The 26,167-nt window shown below is 41.0% G+C and overlaps 1 protein-coding gene across 3 annotated transcripts; it reads right to left on the bottom strand.

Moving 5' to 3' along the window:
* Positions 1-1,241: 1,241 nt before the first annotated feature.
* CNR1 (cannabinoid receptor 1) lies at positions 1,242-25,560 on the bottom strand. 3 transcript variants are annotated; one of them, XM_059177115.1, is made up of 3 exons: positions 24,286-25,243; positions 22,789-22,871; positions 1,242-6,967 (listed from the first exon to the last, which is right to left on the bottom strand). In XM_059177115.1, the coding sequence occupies exon 3, from the start codon at positions 6,902-6,904 to the stop codon at positions 5,486-5,488; it is 1,419 nt and encodes a 472-aa protein (XP_059033098.1). In that variant the 5' UTR covers positions 6,905-6,967; positions 22,789-22,871; positions 24,286-25,243; the 3' UTR covers positions 1,242-5,485. The 3 variants fall into 3 exon arrangements, with proteins under 3 accessions (XP_059033098.1, XP_059033099.1, XP_059033097.1); XM_059177116.1 differs by lacking the exons at positions 22,789-22,871; positions 24,286-25,243 and adding an exon at positions 25,476-25,560; XM_059177114.1 differs by lacking the exon at positions 22,789-22,871 and having other exon boundaries at positions 1,243-6,967; positions 24,286-25,241.
* Between the last annotated feature and the right edge of the window lie 607 nt (positions 25,561-26,167).

Below are 26,167 nucleotides of genomic sequence, written 5' to 3'. Positions count from 1 at the left end.
TGTTTCTTAGCAGTAAAAGTTATTTATTTGCTCTACAAATATTGGAACACCCATGTTCAAGGCAATGAATAAGCTGCTGCGGTCAACACTGGGGAGTCTCAGAATCTCATTTTTTCTGTTAATCCAAGTCTACAGCTGTATTATTTTAATTAATTCCTCACCCCATTTTCATTCCTTTCTGTCATTCTCTTTTCTTTTGAATATGTCACAGGGAACCATGTCTCCTATAATCCTATATATCCATTCCTTAATATTATCAGAAACTTCTGAAAAACAGTAGCTCAATGACCTGTACTTCTAGATGTTCAGAGACTTATCCTTCTACACATTTCATCACCTCCTAAACTAATCAGATATGTACACTCCAAATTTCCCTCACTAGCATTCAGGGACAGGGAATTGAAGAACAATGATAATATGTATTGTCCACTTTCTATATTCCAGTATGGGGCCAAAAACTTCCCATGCATCACCTTCAATCCAGGAGAAACTCTTACAGAACATTCTAGATGTAAGGCTGGAATTTTTCCAGCTGGAACCATCCAAGGGGGCACTGTGGAGCCTCTTGCATACCTCGCTTACTTTTTCGTTCCTGTATCATTCTAAATGAATATTTCACTATCGATGGCAACACATATTATTGATGGGGGATCAGTTTTGAGTTTTGCTACATGAAGATACTGAAATAAGTACCTTATGCCCATCAAGTCCCAATGTAAAACTTAAGAACACACAGCATTTGCTTTTTTTGGTAGAAGCATTCAGCTTATGCAGTTAACCACAGTGTTTACTAAAACAGACAGAATGATACATTTTTATTTTGTCATTAAGATAATAAAGATAATCTATTTTCAAATAGTTGTCAATTTATCATTTGAAAAATTTAAAATGTTCATTCAAAATTAACTGCAAATGTACTTTCAGAATAATAATGTGTAAACTTCATTATAATATTTTTTTTACTTCATCATAAAATTTCCAAACTACTTTTTCTTCTTGTTCAAGTAAAAATTGTTTTTTTAAGTTATATTGAAAAGTAATTATCTCTCTCACATAGATCAGAATATGTTTACAAATTTCTCAGATTCATATGTTTTGCTAAATCTGCTAAGTTGTGATTTCATTTCACATTGTGAACAGCACATTTGTTTTAATTTACTGCAAAATCACTAAACCCCTTAATGAAATAATGTTTTAAAAAAAGCATGGCAGGCTTTTGTTCTTTATTATATAAATGATTACTTTATGCATGTTTTTCCTATGTTAAAAATAACATTAACCCAACCTGTCCTCATTTATCAAAGTCCTAAATGCTTTTTGGGAACAAATCAGTTGTTCAACAATCTTTCAGAACTTAAATCCTGAGTGTCTTAATGTTAGACTGTGAAATAAGGCAGAATTCAAAGGCATTTTATGTTCTTCATGAGAATCTAGAATTTTTATTGGATTCCAGGTAACTTTGGACAATAGACATGATGGGATGTTTTCTCTTGGAATAAGTAACAATTTAATTATATCATCGAAATAAAATATAGTGTGGGCTTAATACATTGTAAATATTACGAAAGTACTACTTTGCTCTAGTAATTTAATGACTGAAGCTACATTGAATAACAATCTTACTAGTACCTGTGTACAAAGTATTATACATATTACTAACGAAGATATTACGGCGGTTGCAAGGATGTTACCAGCTCAATGGACATCTAACGATACCATATTCTTCTAAGAGGAAAAGGAATAATGTTAGATTTACAGACAGTAAAGAGTTCTGTTTCCCAGTTGAAACATCGGAAATAAGAATCCAGATAATCTGGCATCTTGATTCATATTGTCACAAGAAAAGATTTCCTCTCTTGGGGACTCGGATCCCCAGCAAGCCTAGTACACTAAGTTTACGTGAAGATAGGTTGTAGGATGCCACAGCAATGTAAAGAAACCCTTCTATCTGAAAAGTACTGATTTGTAGGCCACTTCTTAAATGTCTGACTTTTTTTTTAAACCTATTTACATACATTCAGCCCCAATCAGTAGATAAAATGTTTTGTCTATATTACAATAGGCATTGTTAACATTTCATCAGAAGGCCAATGCAAGACAATTCTTAATAGCCATTGCCCAGCATTTAGGAGATTTTAAAATATCATACAAATATACAGTTAGATTGTGAGAAATCTAATTTTGCGCATGGTATCGGTGGCCTCTTTTACATATGTGGGATGGCAGAAATGAATCAACAGGACAGTAACTAGAGTGCTACTCATCCAGGGCCTAATTCTCATCTGGTGGTTGGGCCTGGTTCCTGCAACGTGGGTTTAGGCAGCCAAAATCCCTTGACACTTAATGCCAGATAAGACTTGACTTGGTGTGGTGGGGAGGCTTGGGTATCATCTCAAGTGTAGGCATATGTCTGCAGCTTCTCCCAGATCCATGTTTCTTTTCCATAAATCTCCTACATAATGGAAAATCAGAGTTTCTTATAAACAGCCCTCTTTGTCTAAATGAAACTATTGGTGTAGGACTGAAAGATTCATCATTACTCTGAGGAAGTTGAATAGGTTAGGAATTTGGCCCTTTCTGAAGACGTATGTGATAGTGAAATGCATGGTCAGGACAAATATGTTACCCTCAGAGGAACATAGGTAAGTCTGAAGTCAGACCTTACAAGACTTATTTGAAATTTAAATTATATTTAAGTTAATGGGCCTAATTAAGGGACTCAGTAATGAATGATACTGATGAATGGTAATTCTAATAAGTATACTCATTAGGGAGAACATTTGAGTCTCTTGGGTTGGGAAATGATATTAAAAGCATCAAAGTGAATCAAACTAATTGAAGAGTTTTAAAATGAAGGTAGTGTAACACAAATGTGATGGTATTTCATAGATATTTCTTGGAATATCAATAAGCACCAAGTTTAGTGCCATCAGCCCTATTGTCCCTTAATTTGTTATATATGATTCAGATCTTTGAAAGCACAACACACTATAAAATCTACATTGCATACACACAGATACAGTTTCAAAAATGAATCCTGGAATTTTTCTACAAATAATGAGAATTTCGTCTTCACCAGGTCTTCATAGCTGCGAGCAGAGAGTTGGTGCTGCCTGGTGAGCTCTGAGATGTGTGGATTAAAATTCGGGATAATGCAGGACAAAAAAATGGCAGTTCTTCAGTGGAACCAGACCTTGGTGAGTTTTTGGAAACGATCTTTTTTCTTTCTCCTAAAGAGAGCTTATTCATCCTCCAGCATGCTGAGCCCTCCCCTGCATATCCCAGAGAGATAAAGTGAGGCAACCAGCAGGCAGATTTGAGCTGTACGTACAGACAGCTAAATCCATCCCAGGTTGGCCCACAGGCCACATTCAGCTGCAGACCATATACTGCCACAAAAGGACAATGCCCCAGTAGACTGCTCATCTATCTAGAGAGCTAGAAATCACCAGATAAATGCTAGCTCTCCACTTTAATTCATGCTAGGCAGGTCTCTGGGTCCTGTAGGAGCCATGCTTTATCTGTATAAGAAGACTATTTGTAAGTAAAATTGGTCAGGGTCAAGTGACTTCTGAAGCAATATTAATGCTCACTGGGAAAAGGGCCTTATTCTGAGCATCCATGGCACCATTAAGGAGTATCAGGCTGGGGCACAAGAAGAAAGAAAGCCATGCTCAGCTTATATTTTAGCAGACCCTGCTTACCAGGAAAAGAGGAGAGGCCTACTTCTTAGCCCAAACCTATCTAGTCAAAGCCAGGTTCTGGGCTGTCACCACGGGCATCTAGGTAAAGCATAGAAGAGCTGTATGTCATCCAAGCCTCAGTCTCAAGGGTGTCTGCTCCTCACTGCCTTTTTCTGTATCACCACTGTCTGCCCAGCCTCCTTAGCCACGAGGACCCGACTGGGTACTCCTCCTTCAGCAGGCAGGGTCCAGTGTTGCTTAGACGGGATCACACTGCTCCACGTTCCAACAACAAATGTCATCATGGATTTCTTTAGAACCGCTTCCTTTTTGATGATTTACCTCCCTATAGACCTGGTAGACCTTAGGTGCTCAGAAACCAAGACACTCATTTTCCCAACACTGACATGGCAAATATAGACCTTCACTTGCGTGTTTGTCATTGATCATTCCTTGGTAGACACGAGTCTTAAGAAATATCTAAAGGTCAGTTTAGTAGTACTTGACCCAATCCCTTGGCGGGGAGGGGGGAATTTTATGAATGTTTATGGTATTTTTACCAACCAGCTTTCATAAAGAACTCAATTTTAGAAACTGAATTCATGTGCAAGTATGCAGCAAGTGGTACGATTTACACTTGATCACAGTTTTCTCACTTTAGGACACAACTGTAACAGTTACAGGATAGAAACACACACACATTTATATTCACACTCACGCACGGTATAATTTTACTGATCCAGACAATACTTATTTTCAATTAAGAAAAAATGAAGACTCATTTGGCCACCCAGGCATGAAATCTACTGAAACCTGGAATATAAGAATGCAGTATTCTTCAAGTAAACAGCAATTGCACAGTGATAACAATATACATTAAGGTTGACACATGCTGTCTTAAGAGGTCTAGTAATAGCTAAAGACTAAAGAAAGTCAGAGATGTCAGCCAGAAAAGTCAATATGCCTTCTCTTTTCCATTCTGCTTGTAATCCATCACCCAACAGAACAGCCATAGTCCAGAAGATAATAAATGTCCATGTATGAAAATGTAGGGCTAACAAATGTTTAAGTATCAGTGAATTCTGCTCAATGCTCTGGATAGTCTTCAGATTCTTCTTGTTGTTAACAGAAAAATAAACCTTTATGAGTATCTCAGTGTCAAATTTAAATAGATTGGAAAAAATATTAAGGTTTCTCAGGTCACGGGCAATACTTTTTTAAAAAAGTGGTCTCACTGGTGTATATCCGCCGCTTGTGTCCCATTGTTCTCATGAAAATCTACCTTCCGGTTTTGCTGAACTAGACGAATATAAATAACACACAGTAAACACGGATCCACATCTCACATGACACGACACATTTTACAAAAGAGCTCTACTTTAGTACTATAACTTGTAAAAATGGACATCTCTGATACTTATGGACAAATACATTTCACATTATAATGAGAGTTGTGGTTACAAAGGCATTACTCATTTGATGGTGTTTTCCTATGGGTCCTTAGACTTCAGACCATGTAGCTGCACGTGTCTCTCCCATTTCACTGAGACCCTGAAGAAGCTTCGGTCACATCAGCAGCTGGCTTTCTTCACTGTAAACCCCTGAAGAACTGAGTTTCGGTACCTACACTGTCGAAATGCTACAGAGCTGAGAACCGATCCTGGTGACAGTCCCCTTTCACTGAGCATGGTCAACTTAAAAAAATATAACCGATGAGACGACAGACTCTTCTAGATTTTAAGCTTTAAAAAAAAAAAAAAAAAATGAATTTCTTTTCCTGTGCTGCCAGGAAGGCGTCAGGCTCACAGAGCCTCGGCAGACGTGTCTGTGGACACAGACATGGTCACCTTGGCAATCTTGACCGTGCTCTTGATGCAGCTCTCTGCAGCCCTGTGAACACTGGCCGCGTTGTTGGCATGCTTGTGCAGGCAGTCTGAGTCCCCCATGCTGTTGTCAAGAGGCTGCGCAGTGCCTTCACACGAGGGGAACATACTCCGGAAAGCATGTCTCAGGTCCTTGCTCCTCAGAGCGTAGATGATGGGGTTCACGGTGGAATTCAGCAGGCAGAGCATACTGCAGAACGCAAATACTGTCTTAATGAGCTTGTTCATCTTCCCAAAGACGTCATACACCATAATCGCAAGCAGAGGGCCCCAGCAGATGATCAAGACCACAAGGATCAGGACCAGGGTCTTGGCCAGCCGAATGTCCATGCGGGCTTGGTCGGGCCGTGTCACCTGCACTTTGCCATCCTCGGATGTGTGGATGATAATGCTCTTCTGGGTCCCACGCTGAATCATGCGGACTGCATGGCTATGAGCCTTCCAGAGAATATACATGTACGCATACACGATGAACAGCAGCAGCACGCTGGTGACCCCAATCCAGAACATCAGGTAGGTTTCGTCGATGAGTGGGAAAATGTCTGAGCAAACGGACTGCAGCTTCTTGCAGTTCCAGCCCAGGAGAGGCAGCACGGCGATCACAATCGCGATGGTCCACATCAGGCAGAACGCCACCACAGCCTTGGGCCTGGTGACGATCCTCTTATAGGCCAGGGGCCTGTGAATAGATATGTACCTGTCAATGGCCGTGAGGAACAGGCTGCCTACCGAGGCCGTGAAAGAGGCAGTGACCCCACCCAGTTTGAAGAGAAACACGTTGGGGCTGTCTTTGCGGTGGAACACGTGGAAGTCAACAAAGCTGTAGACGAAAATGACGCTCCCCAGGAGGTCGGCCACGGCCAGGCTGCCGATGAAGTGGTAAGAGGGCCGGCAGCGGAGGCTGCGAGAATGGAGGATGACACACAGCACCAGCAGGTTCTCCAGAACCGTGAAGGTGCCCAGCGTGAGGGACAAGACGGCGATGGCCAGTTGCTGGCTGGGGTTCAGAATCATGAAGCACTCCATGTCCATGAAGTTCTCCCCACACTGGATATTCTCCTCATTCTCCTTGTAGGATGAAAGGGACTTGTTGTAAAATTCAGTAATGTTCACCTGGTCTGCCGGGACCAACTGGGCATTGTCTCCGGCAGTCATCTTTTCTTGGAAGGGACTTCCTCGAAAGGAAGTTAAAGGAAATTTCTGTGGGAAGTACCCTAATTTGGATGCCATGTCACCTTTGATATCTTCGTACTGAATGTCATTGGAGCCCACGTAGAGGAGGTCTGTTGTGATGGTACGGAAGGTGGTATCAGCAAGGCCATCTAGGATAGACTTCATAACCTCCGTCTTGGATCAGGCCAAACTCAAAAGGACTGAGAAAGAGACCCACAGCAGGGAGTCCTAACAGGAGGGAAAACAAAAAAGCTCAATGGTGAAAAGCTTGGGAAAATCATAATAATGTTTTAAAAACTGACTGTAAACATCCCAAACATGTACCATCATGGTATTTTATTCCTGTCTCTGAGCCTAGATAAAATCCTTGTCACCTTCAGTCAACAAAATGAGTCAGTCAGTCACAGAAAAGCCACCCAGAGTTGGCGATGTGGAGGCGCCCACTAGAAACACATTTCTTTCATTACTGAAGCTGTCTGGATTTAAGTCACTGTGTGATCCTGCACAGACCTCCAGGGTCTGACAGTCAAGCAGAAGGAAGTGTGTCTTGGGCGTGGCACACACCTCATAGTTGCATTAGGAAACGTCTACCACTGGCTTCTACCACCACAGACTGGTGGGGACAGGGTAGAGCAACATGTCACACAACTACTGCTCTTAAAGACTTTATCACCTTGTCACACAGGTAAGACTGAATGTATAGCACAACCAAAGAATGAGGCTGTATGGAATCAGGGACTGTGTGCAGCCTGTGTGCTGAATGTGAAGGGGGAGGAAGAGACTTCTGAGAACCAGAGGAACAGATGACCATAGGCGAAGATCTAGATGCTGGCCTGTCTCTGTCAGGCAAGTCTCCTCCCCCAGAGGAGACATTTGGATCAACTCATGGCTGAGGTGAACGTTGAACATGTGTACACCAACCAAGAAAAATGTCACGAACGGCAAACTTGCACTGAGGCTCCTGGGCAGACCAAGATCCTGAACACTGGGAAGCAGTGATGAAGGAGAGCGTTTCCTGACAGTGTCCCTCATGAGAGGTGCGGTGACACAAGCATGCTGGGAGACAGGAAGCAGGCCTCAATGCTGTATCATCTAGGCTTCCGTGTAGATGGCCCCGGAAATAAGGATAACTGAGAAAAGGGAGCCAAATTTTAAGAGCTCTTCAATTCTAAGATAAACAATTTGGTGTTTGTTTCAAAATAAACAGCCAGGGAATTGATTTTACTATTTATAAATTCTCCTTAAAATGCAGCTATTAGGCTCTTTCGCTTATAATGACATTAGAATTACTAAGTGGTATCTATAATAATTTTAAAATAACCATAAAAACTAACATTTTATTTCCTAGTTATATTTTTCTTTTTTTTTAATATAGCACACTGTATAGCGGGGGTGCTGTGGGATAGTAATTATCTTGGAACAAATGAAAATGTTCTGAGTTCTCCTGCTAAAATACAGAAATCCTACCTATCTGAAGTCATGAGTCACTCATTCATTCATTTGACAAAATTATGGAGGACCCAGTATGTGCCAGGCTCTGTGGTAGGTAAGCACTAAGGGCTGGGCATGTACAGTACCAAGCAAGAGTCCCTATCACATGGAGTACACAGTGTGGCAGAAGACAGACAGCTGACCCCGGTAATTATGATGAAATGTGGTGACCACTATGACTGGAGATACACCAGACACTGTTGGGGGCGGTTAGTCTCAGGGGGCAGAAGGAGGCTTCCCCAAGGACAGGATGTCTATGCCAAGAGTATGTAGGATTAGTGAGTGGAGACAGAACATGGAGGCAAAGGTGAAAAATTTAAATGAATACCTTAAGTATCACAATGTGGGTTTTTTTTTTTTTTTCCTTCTGCTTTATTTAGTAACTTGGAATAGGGACAAGGTGCTGAATGTGGTCCACCTTTCTAGATTCTACTATCCCTGGGTCCAGGCTCTCTTCTGAGTCAACTCTACTCTCTGCAAACTTACATTTGCTAAACAACTCCGTTTACATATGAAAGTTTCCATCCACCATCTGAAGGACACAGAAAATAGCCACAATTTGTGAGAGAGCTGTTCATGGTCCTGGCACATCCTCATATCCAACTTTGGCCTCTCAACGCCCACCCATACTCCACCCATACCCATACCCACCTATACTCCAACATAGAGCTCACTGGCCCTGCTGTTCTTTGAGTCACACCTGCACACCTTCCTCCTTCCCTCTAAGCCTCCCCCTGTCTGAAATACGCATTTCCAAGATCTCTGCTCCACTGATCTCTCAAGGCCTGGTGCTAAACTTACCTCCATTTCTGATATCCCCTTGGCCAGCCCTTCCCACGAGGCAGAACTAATTCCCCCAGCTTTCCCCTCTATTACAGGGCTCACTGTATCATTTAATCATGAGCTTACATATCTACTTCAATAACTAAAAAGTGGTTTCCAAGCACAGGAATGGTATCTTTTTTTCTTCCGTGTTTCACCAGCCTGATAACATGATAGCAGAGAAGAAAGAGAGGGCTAGTCTCCCTTAGAAATGTTCACATGAACCTAAGAGGTGGCAGCTGAATGTTATTAACTGGTGCATAAAAGCAGTGATTTAATAATACTTATTTGCCTTTTCTAAAAATCAGAGGAGAGAAATGTAATTAATTCAATGGGTATTTGGCCCGAAAACCGAACCTGGGAGCCAATCCAGGACCTCCCTCCCAAGTCAGCTTATTTCAAGTAACTAACTTGTCCTTCACATTTCCCAATTAAAAACGAACTTACTTGAAATTTTGATCATTTATATGCATATATTACATCCAAATGATTCCAAATTCAAAAGGAACAGAAGGACATACAGCAAAGTCTGTCTCCTCCATCCCCATGTCTCAACCATCCAGTTTTCCTCTCCCGTGGCAAGAAGATCCTTGTTACTCTTTCTAGAGATATTCCATGCATACTCAAAAAAATACATGAATTCTTTCTTTATTTTCTTTTTAACAAATACTAATATACCACACATACTGTTCTGCACCTTGCTTTTCCATTTAAAAGTATGCATGAAGACCGTTCCCCGTTGGTCCACAAAACCTCTCCTCATTTAGCAGGTGCCTTAAGTATCCCTTAGATGAGTGTGACCAGCCTCCTTCTGATGCAGGTTTACATTGTTCATCATCTCTTGCTGTTACAAATAGTGCTGCAACAAATTACCTTCAGTACTGTCTTTTTGCACATTTCTTATGGAATTATGACTAATCATATTAGCTGCCCAATCTCATACTTTGAACACCCTGAACGCCTCTTCTTTCTTGGCCTCTATAATCAAGCAGACCCCAAAGTCTTGCTGACTTTCCCTTTTTATGCACGAAGGGAGAGCTTATTATGTGCAGGCGGCCTCCTGAGCCTCTTATGTCTATGGAACTATTTATTTTTCACAGTGGCCCTATGAGGTGGGTGCCGCTATGATCCCCATTTCACAGATGAAAGGCACAGAGAGGGTAAGGAATTCACCGTTCACACAGCTAGTAGGTGGCCAAGCTAGAACAAACCCAGATGTTCTGGTTCTAGAGCAGTGCTGTCTAATAAAAATATAAAGCCACATATGCAATTTTAAAGTTTCTGCTACCTAGGTAAAAAGGAAAAGGTAAAAGGTGAAATTAATTTTAATGATATATTTTATTTAACTCAGTGTATCCAAAATATTATTACTTCGACACCTGGTACTAGCCACATTTGAAGTTTTTAACAGCTACTTGCTGGGGTTCAAAGCTGCTTTTAATCTTACTGAGTCATCATCCCTGTAACCTGAGCCAAGGATGCTACTACTATCTCCCTTCCTTTCCCCGCTGATTCCAACCAGTCAAAACACTAGTAATGGGGAAAACACCGAATTAGGAGTTAGCAGACCAAGATTACTATGCAACTTGTACTTGGGCAAGGAGTTAATGTCGATAAGCCTCAGTATTTTATCTGCAAAATGGGGATGAGGAGGAGGATGATATTGCCTAAGTTATACAATTGTTCTAAAAATTAAATGAAAAAGAAAAAAAGCAGATCATGTACTTAACAGTGTCTGGCATAAAATTTAAGTCTTCAGTAAATATGAGTTGTTCTTCATTACCTAGTACTATGACCCTTGCCATATATTGTTTTGAGATAGCACAGTGCCTTATTAGATCATAGGCTGCTTCTTCAAATTTTATTTTTGTCTCCGCACTTAAAGCATGAAGGAAATAGAAGATGCACCCATGGGTGCATGTGTGGAGGAGGAAATGTTATGGGTGGTCTATACAGAATTATATAACTTCAGGAGACCAGAGACCTCACACATATTCTATCATCAAATTGTCATGACAGCTTTATTAGGTGCTTATTTATTAATCCCTATTTCACAGATAAGGAAATGGAGGTCATTAGATGTTAATGTAAATTGTCCAGAAGATGAAGAGTTTGTAGCTGACAGACTCCAGACTCTCAGACTCCAGAATTTTTGCTCTTTGACTTTATGCACGGTTTTAGGAATTAACAGTAACTAGGATAAAGCCATTTCGCGTTCTGTATTATATTCAAGCCTTCTAGCTTCTTACAAACCCAAATTAAGGCATTTTGTCAATAGTAATTAAGACTCGCTCCTACTAAATCACTATTTCCTATCCCAACCCATCTAGGTAAATCTGCCTATTGGCATGGCCTCAAAGATTAAAATTTTAGTATCTGGAAGAGCTACAAAGCTTCTTCAGTGAAGAAGCTGGTCTCCTGAAGTTATATAATTCTATATAGACCACCCATAACATCTTTTTTCAGCAACGCAAACCTATGTGTGCCTGAGATTTATTCTACATTAAGGTTACCACCTATGTGATCACAATTTCCCACTTAAATGCAACCAAGCACTTTCATTAAAACAAAGTCACTTGTTAACTCTGAGCTGGAGCATGGTGTGGTTATGAAATATAGACTAATTTCTTTTTTTTTTTTTTTTTTGAAATATAGACTAATTTCTGTTCAGTATCAGCCAACTTTAATTAAGGAATACAGTTTTAAAGTATACATGGATTTTGTGCAGTTCAAGGACTTTAGTAATGTCAAAGTACCACGGTGCGTAGGCAATTTTACCAGTTAACAGGATCATGGCAGGAAAGCGGTCCTCTGCATTTCAGTAATTTTTCCCTTTATTTCTACCTTTGGATTATTACAGTAATTTTCACCTGATTATTTTTTGCACTGAGAGTTTTCTTTGAGAGTTCATTAGTAATACGGTTTAGGCTTTGGGGGATGCAGCTGCCATTAATTTTGTTTTTGTTTGCTACTGGGAAAATCATAATTGGAAATTTCTAGCAAGATGCGTAGATGCACCTATTAAAGAAGCAGTTGGTTTTTATTACTGTTAGAGTAAAACAATGACTGAATGACATTTAAGGGGATTTTCCCAGAATTCTGTTTCTAAAAATATAAACAACTTATTCTATTAATTTAAGCTATAAATCATATCTTTAGAAAAATAAAAATATTTTAATGTGTTGAATCTATTATTTAAAAAAAAAGAAACTTCAGATTTTTGGAATGATATTACCTGTTTGTCCATCTCACTAAGTGCACAATTGTCTCTCCATCTACTACCCCTAAACTTATATAAGTCGCAACTATGGTAACACATCAAAGAAACACTCTGGGTACATGAGCAGCAGCATGAAGCATTCTAAAGTCTACCTAGAGTCGACAGCTTTGTTTCTGTGACCATTGAGGGTATAAAATATCCACGTCCTGATTAGGGTGAACATAGAGTGACAAAACAAGACTTCAAATAAAGTCTTTTCTATATCAATAGGATCAACAGCAGGTTATTTTAGTTTTCACTGCCCTACTGAAGATATTCTTTGTTTCAGAGAGACATTTCAGTAAGTGAGATATTTATCACTGTTGTACTGGAGTAAAAATCCTTGCAGTTCTGGACTGTGCAAGCCTCTCTGGGTATCCCTGCAGGATGTCAAGACTAGTTGGGCTGAAAACCCTCTAGAAGCATCAGAAGGATCAGTGCTCCTGATATACTCAGCACGCTCCCCACCCCCGGCTCCTTCTGTAATATCTTAAGTGTACAAATGCTTTAAGGACACAATGCCCAAGCCCATGGTTTCTAAATTAATAGGAGTCCAAGACCCCATTTAAGCAGGGGTTCCAGGCCCCTGCTTAAACGAGCCGTTATTCTCCCTTATCTCTTTGTTTGCTTTGTGTTGTTCTGCTTAGCTAGCTTCATAAAAGAGTCTTGTGAAGGGTTCAAGAGAATGAAGGTGCCAGTGGATGTATTTGTTATTTTCCATTCATTTCTGGGAACGAGTCTGGTTTCTACTAATTTGATCAAGAAAAAGTAACTTGATAATGTATTTTTCTAAAGTTAGTAGGAAAATTTTAGTTGACCCTTATAATTGCATTATGTCTAAGACATGTCCTCAGTATACACGGCAGATCTCATGGGCCAACACCATAGCTGGATAAATGATGCTTCTGCTATGGCTGAATGAGCAACTGAGTCTTTTCTAAGTCTTATATAACCATCAGAGTTTTGGAATTATTAAAGTAGTTTGGTTGCCTTTTTGCATTATCTTCTATAGCAAAGAGAAGTAAAGGATTGACTTAATTATCCTGATAATTCAGGCAAAAATACATAATCCTTCTTCCTTGTATTAATGTCAGTTCCTTTTCCCATATATAAAAGAAAATTCCATTATGTAGGTAATGCTCGGTTGGCCTTAGCTTTCCATATATTTTGCACTGTGGAATAGAAGTTATTAAATGCACCATTTTCTCTGGTCTTTGTTAGTAAGAAAATATATTTCATGAAAATATATCAATTAATATGATCTAAATAGACATTAAGGCAGTTATAAGGCTATATTTCTGTTCAAATTTAACTTGAAGTATGCCTAATTATTTAAATTTAAAAGCTTGTTAAAATTTAAAAGAATTTTAGGGCTTAAAAAAATGATGGTTTTAAAACTACATCAGATTAAACATTCACTATTAGGTGATGATGCTGTAAGAAAAGTCTATCACAAAGGCAATGATACAAGTGAAATGATTTGTTGACTTTCATAACCAATTCCATTTCTCCATTTACCATTTAATTTTGTTCTACTGTTCTGATGCTTCCTCTTACTAAGTGCCTTTGTCTCTCTTTTTTTAAAGAGGGCTACCTTTTCTACATATCTGTAAAGAAAGTAACCAGGCATAATAGATGCAGCTTTCCCTTAAAAACTGCAAAATTTTCAACTCAATAGAAGCCACAGTCCATATACAAAATACTCCATAAGCTCGTCTTTATCATGTATGTGAAGTTTGTTCATTAAAAGCCAGCCCAAAAAAACACCTTGAACCCAGGAGATAGGTTATCTGACAGTTCATTGCCGAGGAAGCAACAGTTTAAAGTATGCTACATGTTGTCCAGTGGTGCAGCATCCCTTTCCGTTTCTTCCTTAATCTTTCAATGAGGGAGTACATTCTCTTTGAATCAACGAACATACAAATTAAGCTCAGTGAAAAATTAAGTCTTGTTTCTCTAGGTTCAAATCTTAGAGTGATTGAATGTTTTGGGTGATTAAATAACTGCACAATAGAGAAGATTCCAATTCCCCAATAATGTAATAAGAAACATTAGATTGTTTATGTGATAAGAATATAAATTATTTTTTAAATATTTACATGCATTAGGTGCTATCATGATCCCCCTTCTACATAGGAGCAAACTGAGGCTTGGAGTAGTAAAATAACTCTAGGTCTCTCTCTAACTAGAGGAGCAGAACTAGAACTCAACCCAGGGCTGAGTAATTCGAAGTTAACTGCTCTTAGCTTTGAGGTCCAGAAACTACATAAGACCCTTTTCTTGGTTTCTAAGGGGGAAGAATTGATTTGGGGGAAAGGATGTAATAAACAGTAGCTGATCGTTTTACATAGCAAACGACTAAAATCTGAAGGAAAGATCTGTTGACAGCAAAAAGACTGCCCATAGTGCTTGCAAAACATCCTTGCCTTGTGGTCTTCAGGGACAAAGTATGATAATTAACTATAAACTATATTTCCTAACCCTGGATTAGCACTTTATTTTCAGCGACTGCTGGCAAATAATAAAAAAAAAAAAATCTAACTTGTCTTTGTCACCATTTTTTAAAATTAGATTTTCCCCCTTCATTTAGTCAATTGTAAGGACTGTGGACAGTAATGACAGTTTCCACAATACCAGCAGGGAAAGGCGAGGACACCTTGTTTAGGGCTGAATGGGGCATGATGGTTGTTAGTAAACAAAAGCTCGAAGCTTTCATTCCCATATGGAGAAATTCAAACTCAACTTGAAATCACTCAGTTTCCCACCATGAGCAGTGTGGGGTTTTGCTGGGCCCAGTCAGAAGATGACTCTTTGAGGCCCGCTCCTAAGATGCTCGCTGGAATCAAGGCTAAGAAATTCTGTAAACCTTTGTAAGGCTCCAACAAGGGAGTGCTTGTGACAGATTCCTGGTCCCCAAACAGCACAAAGCTGTGTCCCTAACAGCCATGTAGCTGATGGATACAAAGTTATATGCCCTCATCGGTTTCATGTATCACATTTTCATTGAGCACATACTCTGTGCCTAGCACTGTACACATGAAATACACATCCACGTATTACCCCTGTGTAAGGGGAGAGACAGGGAAGCAAGAGAAATGATTTTCCCTCTCCCCCGACTTTGTCCAATAAAGGCCACCCATCTGTCCTTCTCCTCCCACAGATGACAGAATAGAATCGGATATGAAAATATGTCATAGGCCTACCATATTGTTTCACCCAATGGTATGGGGTGCCTAGCCCAGTAATTGGGTTGTGTAACCCCCTTCCTACAGATGCTTTGAGTTTTTCTCCCTGGAGAGAGAATGGGCACTGCTGAGTCACCCTGTGTCAATCTTTCTTGTGTCGAAACCCTTCAAATCGTGAACACCTTGAGAGGAGAGACCTGTCTTATAAGCCTCGCATGTCCTCTGCCAGGCACAGTGTCCGGTCTGGCGTAGGTACTCAATATCTGGTTACTAAACAGATGTAGGTGTTCGTCAGCGACGTGGCAGATCTATCTTAGCTGAAAGGCGTCTAACTGTCGATTGTTTTCCTTGGCATAAAGTCCGTCAGTTATAAGGGAATTAAAACGGAGTTTTGGTCTCATACAAACATCCACCTGAAGAAAAAAAACAAAAACAACTGCCCCAATAAAAAGGCATCAACAATTCTTCATCCCAGGACCTTTTATCTCATCACTAACCGGTAGTTATATCGATGGCAAGTGGAAGCCTGAGGCAAAGATTAGAAATATACTTTGTATTCCAATCGTTGCGGAACCTGGGTGTGTGTTATAAACCTCACTGTTTTGGCACACAGCAATGGTAAACAAAGAGATTTTTGTGACACGCACAGTCTTGAATGAATCCGGATTACAGGCTGTTGATAGACCTTTAAAGACGATCTATGAGGTTGTGATTATAATGAAGTTTTTCCTTTCCTCGAATGCCCGTTATTATGCATTAATCTTTCCCAAAGGGGTTTCTCCACGTGCAAGTGTGTTTTCAAAACCACTTGTCAAGAGAAGTTATGTGAAAATTCAACCACTAGATGGAGTGGCTTTTATAAGCCCTCAGGAATCAATTTGTTATTCTATTCAGTGGACATAGTTCTTGCTTTGGTTGAGCAACTTCTCCTCCTGCTACAGCACTTTATGTATTTTACAACCAAATTAATTAAAACATAAATAAGAAAATATGTTACGGAGGGTTAAAATGGGTTATTATTACTGCCTACAAAAACTACATTTTTAATTGCTTTTCTGGGGCAAAGGGGCATGGAGAAAATTTAATATATTGATAAAATTAATTGTGAATATTTGGAAGTCTGCCTCAAGAAAGTAATTAAGGATGAGTAAAGGAAAGTAGTTCTACTGGAAACAAATAGTATGTTTACGCCAAGAGATGCTAAAAGTGAGATGGGAATATCTCAGGAGCCCAAAATCAATTCTAATAACAAACCCAACTCATTTCTATTTTATGAAACATGTGGCTTTTTGATTTTCAAATATGAAGTCACCAACACAGGCCATAGTTCCGGGATGAAAAAGAATGGAAAATTATTTATCATTACAGGGGTTACAATGGAATATTTCACAAATGAATATTTGTCCAGATACTCATACAAATCGAGGATATGGTAGCTTTCTAAATAATTCCTTTTCCTTCCTATCATCTTCTCACTGGAATAATTTTAAGAAAGTTTTTATTGTTTAAATCCAGATTCCCTTCAAACATGATTTTATAAATTAGGTACTTATGTGCCATCCACTTTAGCTGAAATTAAAAAAAAAATTTAGTGTGTACTGACATGCAAGATACAAACATAAAAATATGCTTTCAAGATGCAAATAATTATATACAAACAGAACTGGAGGAAGTAGGTTTCACTAGAGATGAAACATGTGCTTTGGAAATGTAGTTTCAATTAAGACGGAAGTGTGCAATTGGATGCAAGGATAGGATTTGATGTCGCTGAAACCATGAGGTGGTTCTGTTGTACTCTTTCAAACCCTCCCCAGGATTTGTGTGGTGCAATTTTGTGCTTATGAACCGAGCTGAGGAACTGCAAATATTCAGCAACAGTGATGTGAAGATGAAGAATTAGGAAATAAGATGGGTGAGAACAGGCTGGACATCCAGGGTACACACACCTCAAAGAACAGTCTGAGACATCCCACAGTGGTCTGTGAGCGCATGCAGAGTGATTTTATAGGCCAGTGGTTCCCGAACAGTAGTATCAGCATTACCTGGGAACTTAAAAAACTGCAAATTCTCAGGTTCGCCTTGGACCTATGGAGTCAGAAACAGTGGGGTTTGGGGAACAGGTGTGTTGTTAGAAGTCCCTCCAGGAGATTCTAACACACTCTGAAGTTTATGGAGACCTATGAGAAAGACTAATGCTTGAGGGGGCAGATAAAAATGAACCTTTAGGAACTGAGGATAAGAAGAAAGAATATTCTGTGAGTGTAGGTTGAAATGGATGGCTAAGGGAGCCCGCTGATGGTAAAGTAGTTTCCCAGAGAAGATGTTTAAAACCAAGGCATTTCTATGGGACTGAAATAGAATTCTGTGGTCTAGCCTGAAAAGAAACATAACCTAACGAGTGGGAACCTCTCAAGGAACCTCTCAACGGTCTACAATTCCGGGCTTCTCTGCACTTTTTCAGGAAACTTACTGTTATATTTTTGACCAACAGAGAAAAGTGGCTTCAAGATACAGTATGTACTTACCCAGCATGCAGACATAAATTAAGAACTCCACACACCATTTTCTCCTAACTCTATTTACAAGGTCTATGCAAAGCTCTCTAGGTCTGCTAGCCATTTCTTTCCGTTCTACTGTGAAAGAACCCATGATGATGAGAATAAAAGAACGGGAAACCAGGAATGGTAGTTAACATTCAGCTTATTTTTTAAACTAGATATGTTTCTGTTTCTGTTCATCTCTTCCTCAAACTCTAAAACAATGTGTCACAGGAGAGGCACCCAGAAAACAACAAACTAAAATGGAAATTTTGCAGTAGGCCCAAGAAATGCAGATCTGCAGCAAATTAACTTACAGAATTAAATTATGCAACCTATTACTGCTTATAGTTGGCATATAGCTTGCAAAAATATCTAAGCGTTATAAATACATGGAAATGGATCTTCAAATACTTAAATGTCTGACTTTGGACAGAGTGTTTCCTTTCTAATTATTTCATCAATAAAAATGGATCTTAGATTACTCATACTTCACTTCCTCCGCTGAGGACTACAATCATCCAAAGGTTTTTTCCCTTTTCTGGTTGTTGTTTGTAAGAACTTTGCTGGAACTCCCAAAACTAGTTGTCTGTCTTCCAGAGTCAAATTACCACATGGGCAAAGACACCAAACTCTCTGGACGATCTTTTGCTTACTTTGGTTATATATTAAATTGTTTAGCTTTCCTTCTTCTCCACATGTATCCTGCTTGCTCACCACAATTGTACAAATGCTAGAGAAAACATTTACATATTCTGGTAGCAGTGCATTGAAATGAGTTGGAAATCTGGTCCATTTCAAAAGCCACACGGGAATAAACCAAAATACACAGACCATAGTGGCATTAAATAAAGTCTCTTTTCTAACGAATAAATCAGGTTGATTACTTTTAAATATAGCTGAGTTAAAAGCAAACAAGATGGACAAAAGCATACTGCTTATGGCATTGGTTCGCCTCTTGGCCAACAGAAATCAATGTTACAAAATTTCCTAGACGATATCCAGGAGAAATTTGTTTTTTAAAAAGCATGCTGGAATTTATCACCAATTTAAATGTAAAACTCCTTGCAACTTAATTCGATTTATAGAACTCATAGTCCAATTTTCTTCTCTAAATAGATGGTCTAAAAGAACAGATGAAGAAATAATGAGGAAAAAAGGGAACCCTCCCATTTAAACATAAACTTTGAAAAACATTATTTCCTAATTATATTTTATTTTAATTATATTTAAATATACTACTGACATACACAGTTTGTGAAAGCATTTGCCAGTATATTCAACTACCACAACAGATTGCCTGGCACATCTTTGAAAAATGCCTCTGCTTTTCTTTAAAAAGCAATAGCATGGAATTTGCTAGTAGGAATTAAAAAAATAGATATTACATTGTCAAATTTAGGAAACTATACTGCCCTTTATCTCTAAAGTAAAAAACAAATTTTAAATGCTTTTCGGAGTAGATAATGATGGTAAAGAATCAAGCCAAAGATATCAAATTTCTACTCAATGAATCCAAACTCTACACAATTAAGAATCCAAACTCAAGGGGAAAAAATAATTAGATAATAAAATATTGTGCTCTTAGGAAAAATTATTTGCTGTCTGTGTTAGGAGAAAAGGGAACTTAAATCCCTTGTTAGATTAAAAAAATGCATAATCTACCTTAGGAAATTCATTCAAAACTACAGAATATAATGCAATAGCACAATAAGTTAAAAAAAAAAAGATTTAGCTAAGAAATATTGATTCCCATCTAACCAGTCTCAACTCACATATTCAAAAACAAAACAAAGCAAACAAAGCAAAATTTTGAAAGCTTTCCTAAGGTGCAGGTGTGAAAATTTCTCCAGCTGGGGCTGCACCAGAATTTATAGTATTTCAGAACAACTGCTCTGGCTCTGCCAGGCCCATTTGCTCAGGTTTGGTGAGTAAACAATTCTTCCTTCGAAAACCCATACAAACAAAACAATGAACCTCGTGCTCACTAAATTATGAAATTAACCTGTCCGAATGAAACTTTAAATTAGAGGATATCCAGACGTTATTTGTTAATAATCCATATGGAAAATACTTCAAATATATGGAAAATATCAACAAAAACTGGCTCAAGAAGGTATTTGTAATGGCAACTGTGCTAGAAAAACTATTATAATGAAATGTACTTTACTTTCCATGAGGCACCCGTGCAGTGAAGAAATATGACCCAGGAAAGCTTTTAGTAAACATTTTCTGTTAAGAAGTAGAGGTAATCACAGATTACTTTATGTAATGGCTTTGACCCATTATCACTGATAGGTCATAAACATACCTATTATCCATTGAGGCCTGTTTAAGATAGGAGTTTCTCTAACATCAAACTATTTGAGTAGTACCAAGAGAGGCACTGGAAAACCTCTAAAAACAACTTTCCTCTCCCTCCTCACCTATTTCCTGTAGTTTAAACTTATTTGTGATGACACTATAATGTGCTGTATATTACAAATACACTGGTATTAATATGCATTCTATGATAGAATAATAATCTTGTATTTTTTTTCTCCCAACTTCCTTTCCAAAAATAATAAACAACTAGTAGGACCGGTGAGAACTGCATTAAACACATCAATCAGTGTTGATGAGAAAAGTATAATCAAAGGTAGTTATGCCCATCCTGGCATCTTTGTAAGATTCTTAGAACACCTGAGATGGGAAAAGATCTATGCTACCCTAGAGAATCAGAACAGACTTGTTTTGATGCAAGGTGGATACTTCTTTTGCCTTGAGTCTTCTATGTCCAGCTGTATAGCTGCCTTGAATTTGGACATTTTCCCAAATTTGTAGTATTTATTTAAAATATGAATTATATATTCAGATATATAAAGACAATGGGTCTAAATTCTTATGTCAGGCATGATACACACCTATGAAAAAGTTTGTTCATATATATATACGAGTGTGTTCATACATCCCAATCATCTAAAATTATGCGGGATATAATTTGATGTTATATATTTTTCCGGATAACATTTATTCTTTCTTTTAGTCTAAAACATATCTGGGAGAAATCTGAGTTGATCTGTAATATGTAATTGTTAAACCCAATCTAATCTAAGAAGATACAGATCAGTGAATTAAATAATTATCAAAAACATTAAGTAACAATTCAGTGGCAAAGTGTAGTTATCCCCCAAAACCTCAGAAACGGCATTCATGCAGTTATAATAGAAAGTGAACATTGCTATCAGAAAAGAATTAAGAAAGCACTAGAGATGGGGTGTATGAAGTTAAAATTTTGCCAATACAAAGTGTATCAATTGGTTTTGATTTCCTCTTATTCCTTAGGTTCTCTACCAAATCTTCAATCAAGAAAAGAAAAACCAGCAGAGCTTGTAGTCCCTCAAAATAAAGATATGCAATATGTAAACTTGGCCCCAGCAGTTTTTCAAACAATGTTAGGTCCAGGTCTTTTCAGAGGCAAAAGCAGAATTATAAATAATTTAAACCCAAAGGCTGGTTTCCCTCTAACTCATTTGTCAGTTCAATTAGAAAATGATGAATACAAAAACAGAAGAGACAGATTATACTGAAGACACAGCATCCTTTTATTATTATTATTTTTTTTTTTGCAGGAATGAAAGCTCTCATCTGTGTTCTTGAGGCAACTGAGCTAACATAATTACCCCCAAGAAAAACAGTCAGCAACCTCAAGGACAGGCTCCATCTGACTAACCAAATTCAAGACGCTATCACTAAATCTTGTTTTACTCATCACGTGTTGTTAGGTATCTCCAGATTCAATTTATTACTTTTTTTTTTCTTTTGCAGCATTCCCGGAGAGCTAATTATGGGAAATAATCACTTTTCTTATTAGGCCAACTGTTTTCTGGGAAGAAACATTTGGTAAGCGTGGTGAACTACCAACAGCTATTCTAAGTTCTGTTTCATCATACTTTATTCTTCAACAGCCAAGTATTTCAATTCTACTTCCAAACACTAACATGCGAGACAACCAAGGAGCCTGTCTCAATTTCCTGGTAGTTCATGTTAATCCTGAGTCAAAGCAAAGAAGAATGTCATAAGATTGTTTTGAAAGAGTTTTTCAGGCTTTGCCTTAGTAATTAATAAGCTGAGACTGCATACTAAATACTTATCACCACAATCAATGGGGCTGCTTCCTTCTTGAGAAAAGAGGTAGGACTGAATCAAAGAGTTTTCTTTTGGAATAGACTGTAATATGCCACAGATAGAGTGGTTCTTCCAGAGAATTTCATTCCCAGCAGTTTCATCTTGTTAACATTTAACAATTTCACTATTTTAACATTTTGAAATGCCAAAAAGAACACACTGATCCTGCAGCTAGGCTTATTAGAGAGGCACGATCTCACAGGCGACAGGGAGGCACAGAGTCCACTGGGAAAAGGGTAACAGAAAAAGACAGAAAACAGTGGATAACAAACAAAGCCAAGCACTACTCCAACGTGAAATCAGATTTGCAACAAAATGTAAAACTTTACATGCCACACTAAATAACATCATCTGTTTTTTTAAGGGACCAGGAATAACATTCTTTTCATAGGCATCTATATCGAAGCTATCTATTGAAACTGGGGGGCGTGAATATCTAATTTGCCTTCCTAACAATGAGTGTGCAAGCATAGTAATTTTATTTTTGAAAGGTCAGAACTGAGCATTTCCCCCCTGGGGCCTCACGTTACCCCCACAGAGACTTAGGAACACAATGAGACCTTTCCCCATCAGACACTTGATACGTACCTCAGCCAGGATTGCTCCTTGCCTGGAGTGGGAGACATCTTTGGAACAAAAAGAATCTGTTCACAGTAAGTTCTGTTGGTAACCTAAAATGGATTAGTTTTTTAAAACCACGTCCATCCTCTTACCTCTTGCCCAACTACAGCAACTGCTATCGTGCCTACAAGTAACCGCTTGCAGTATGCAACATTTAACAATCTGGAGGCTCATGGATTCTGTTCATGTATGGATATAATCAGAATATTATTTGTCTCACTTAAGAAACTATGCGTGTCCTTTTATTTTGATAAAATTGCTTTTAACTGAGTTAGAGATGGTGGGAGGGAGAAGGAGTACCAGGGGAGAAAAGGGACAGAGAAAAATCAATCAGTGTATCTTCCCTTGCAAACTGTCAGTAGGGTGGGATTAGAAAAGCAACACTTTAAATCAGACAAAGTCCTATGGGAACCTTAAAGGTTAGTTGCTCTGAGCTTCTCAATATTCTGCAAAATAGATGGATGGCAGTGGTCACCCCACTGATACTCAATGTTTACTGAGTTTACACTAAGAAATTGCATTTCCCCCATGGCTGAAACGATATTAACTTGGTAATAAAAAACGAGGAGAAGTTATGGGACCCACAGAGATATCTTTCAACACCTTTAAAACCAGTAAATCTGTTGTAATCTCTTATTAAATGCCCAAGGATGCTTAATGTATCAAGAAGCAACAACAAAGACAAGAATGGCACTTAATTTGAAGGGAAATGAAGATGGGAGGCAAAATGATGAACAGATTACCATTTTTTTCCTCATTTGTTCAATTTAAAACTATAATTAGAAGCATGCATGTTGCTTTCAAACTTCCAAAGGACCAAATGACAGTTTCTCCTGTCTGTCACTGCCAACATCTCCACTGGAGAGGCGATCCATTTATGATGGTGAGCCTTACCGAGAAATGTCTTTCAAAAACACAGCAACTTTTTTCGTCTAATGGCTTGTTTGGGGTTAAATGATTCCATCAACATTTAAATTTAGATGTTAAAGGCACGTTTACTTTTCCTTAAAAAGAGTGGCTCCTGCAGCTATTTTTCTACACCAAAAGTTTATTATCTGACATACATTTCTTTATATGACATTTAATATTTTAGGCAGTTTCTAGGTTTGGTGCAGAGATGGATGTATTTGGAAACACTTAGTTGCTGATACGGTTTATAGACATTCAGCACCAAGTCAAGCGCCTATTTTTTCAAACATGCACAATTAAACGTTTCCTACAAACACACATCAGTGTACACAGAGGTGCACACACATTCAATAAGTAGTAAATGGTAGAAAGCTCCAGAAGTAGCCCAGACCACAGTTTACAAGCCGGGGCTGTACAGCTAAGTAAACATCGACGCACGATTCGCTCACACGGAATAAGAACTCCACGAAGGACACTTGGGGACTACACTGGTCAGTACCCGAGGGGGCGGGAGGCGGAAAAAGTATTTCCAAACGCAACCCTGCCAGGTCTTACCCTTCGCATCCCCCGGTCCTCGGGGAGAAGCTCCCTCGGCACCTCTCGCCCAGCGCAGGGGCTGCTGCTCTGCTAGAACGAAACGTTCCTCCCGACTCTACGGAGCTCTGCGGGAGCCGAGGCGCCCCGCCCGGGCCAGGGGAAGGCACTGGCGCCGCCGGAGCCAAGAAGAGGCGGAGGCGGAAAAGAAGTGCAGAAGGAAGGGGTGGCCGAGGGAGTAGCCAGAGGGAGGCGGCGCCGGCGCGGGGATGCGGGCGAGGCGGGGTGGGGTGGGGTGGAGCGGGGTGTGCCTCCGTCGGTCGGTCAGTAAGTCAGTCGGTCCACGCTGCCCGCGCGCCGGCGTCCCCTGCCTCCAGCGCCCGCCCGCGACAGCGACAGCGACTGGCGACCCCTCCTCTCCCGCCGCCCGCGAGCCTCGCCCCTTCCCGGGGCTCTTCAGTGGGTCCTCCCGCTCGCCCAGCCAGGCTCGGCGTGGGGCCGCAGGTCTCCGCCAGCACTGACGCCCGTCGCCTCGCCACGCTCGTGCGGTCCCTGCCTCTTCCTCCGCTGGCGCTCTGTCTCTGGCTCCCTCTCGCTCCAGTCCCATTTATGAAGCGCGGTCCCATCACGTGTTAATGAGCCTTTGTCCTGCCCTGGCAGCGGCGGCGGCACAGACCCCACCGAGGGAACTGCGCGGGGAGGGACCCGCGCACCGCGCAGCGCGGCACCCGTGGCTCCAAACTTTGCCGGCGCGGGGCACCTGCCGTGGCGCCGGCCCTGGGGCCGGAGGGGACAAGCCTCTCCGGCCCGCGTCACCTACTTCTCTTCCTCCTCCTCCTCCTTCTTCTGCGCCGCCGCCGCCGCGGTCCCGGGGGCTCCCACTGCCAGGACCTGGCTCTCCTCCCGGATACCCTCACACCCCGGCGGAGCCAAGAAGGGGCTCGTGCCTGCACCGCCCCCGACCTCGGGGCCATTAATCTCGCGCGCCCCGGCTGCGCGCAGCGCCAACACCTTGCGCGGGGGTCACGTCTGGGGCAGCCGGAAGGGCGAGGGGAGCAGGAGGCGAGAGGCTGGGGAGCCCCGGGCCAGGGGTGCGGCCACAGGCCGTTCAGCTCGCCCCAAGTCGCCCCCGCGGTGGGCAATAGTGAGCCAGGCCCGGGGGCGGGCGAAGCATTGGGACCGAGCTGCGCAGCCCCCGAGCAGTTTGCTACCTGGCGGTGGCCACGCGACCACCTGTCCTCCGCCCTCGGGGCACCGGCTGGCTTCGCGCTGGGAGCATTCTCCAGCCTCGCCGCCCCCGTCGCCCCCGCCCGGCGCGGACCACTGGGGCGCGCCCCACCCGCACGCCCGGGCTACGAACAGTTGGGCTCCGTAGGCGGCTGGTTCTGCGCCTCCCTGTCCGGCGCGCCCCCTCCCCAGCCGCTGGGGGTCCCGGCTCCCCGTCCCTCCCGCACGAGGAGGACGCCCCCCTGCAGGGCCGGGCCGGAGGCGCACGGGGGCTCCGGGACAGCCGCCGCTGGCGCCTGGGGAACCGCGGTGCGCCCGGTGGCCGCGACAGGAATTAGGGTACATGCTCGTTAATTGGTTCCACTATCAGCCGCCGTCTGCCTCCCGTGTGCACGGATCAAACCTTAATTGGTCTTTACATTTATCATGGTGAATTGCGAACCTACAAACAAGCCCGAGTCGCTGGTTCAGCAGAAAAGGCGCTCCCCCTCCCTCCGGGGCCCAGGCTGAGTTGTGGCGGCGGCGCTGGTGGTTGATTAGACATCTTTATCTCTCGTTGAGTTGGGTAGAGGGAGAACTGCACGGTTTCCACCTGATGGAGGGAGCCACGTCACTCTGCCCCCCAAGAACCCCGCCGAAGGCACTTGGTTCGCTTCCCAGTCCTCCTCTCCGTGGT

This window comes from Mustela lutreola, chromosome 6 (assembly GCF_030435805.1).
Source record: "Mustela lutreola isolate mMusLut2 chromosome 6, mMusLut2.pri, whole genome shotgun sequence".
Lineage (NCBI taxonomy): Eukaryota > Metazoa > Chordata > Mammalia > Carnivora > Mustelidae > Mustela > Mustela lutreola.
The sequence above is the reverse complement of the archived record's forward strand: the minus strand, read 5'-3'. Positions and strand labels throughout refer to the sequence as shown.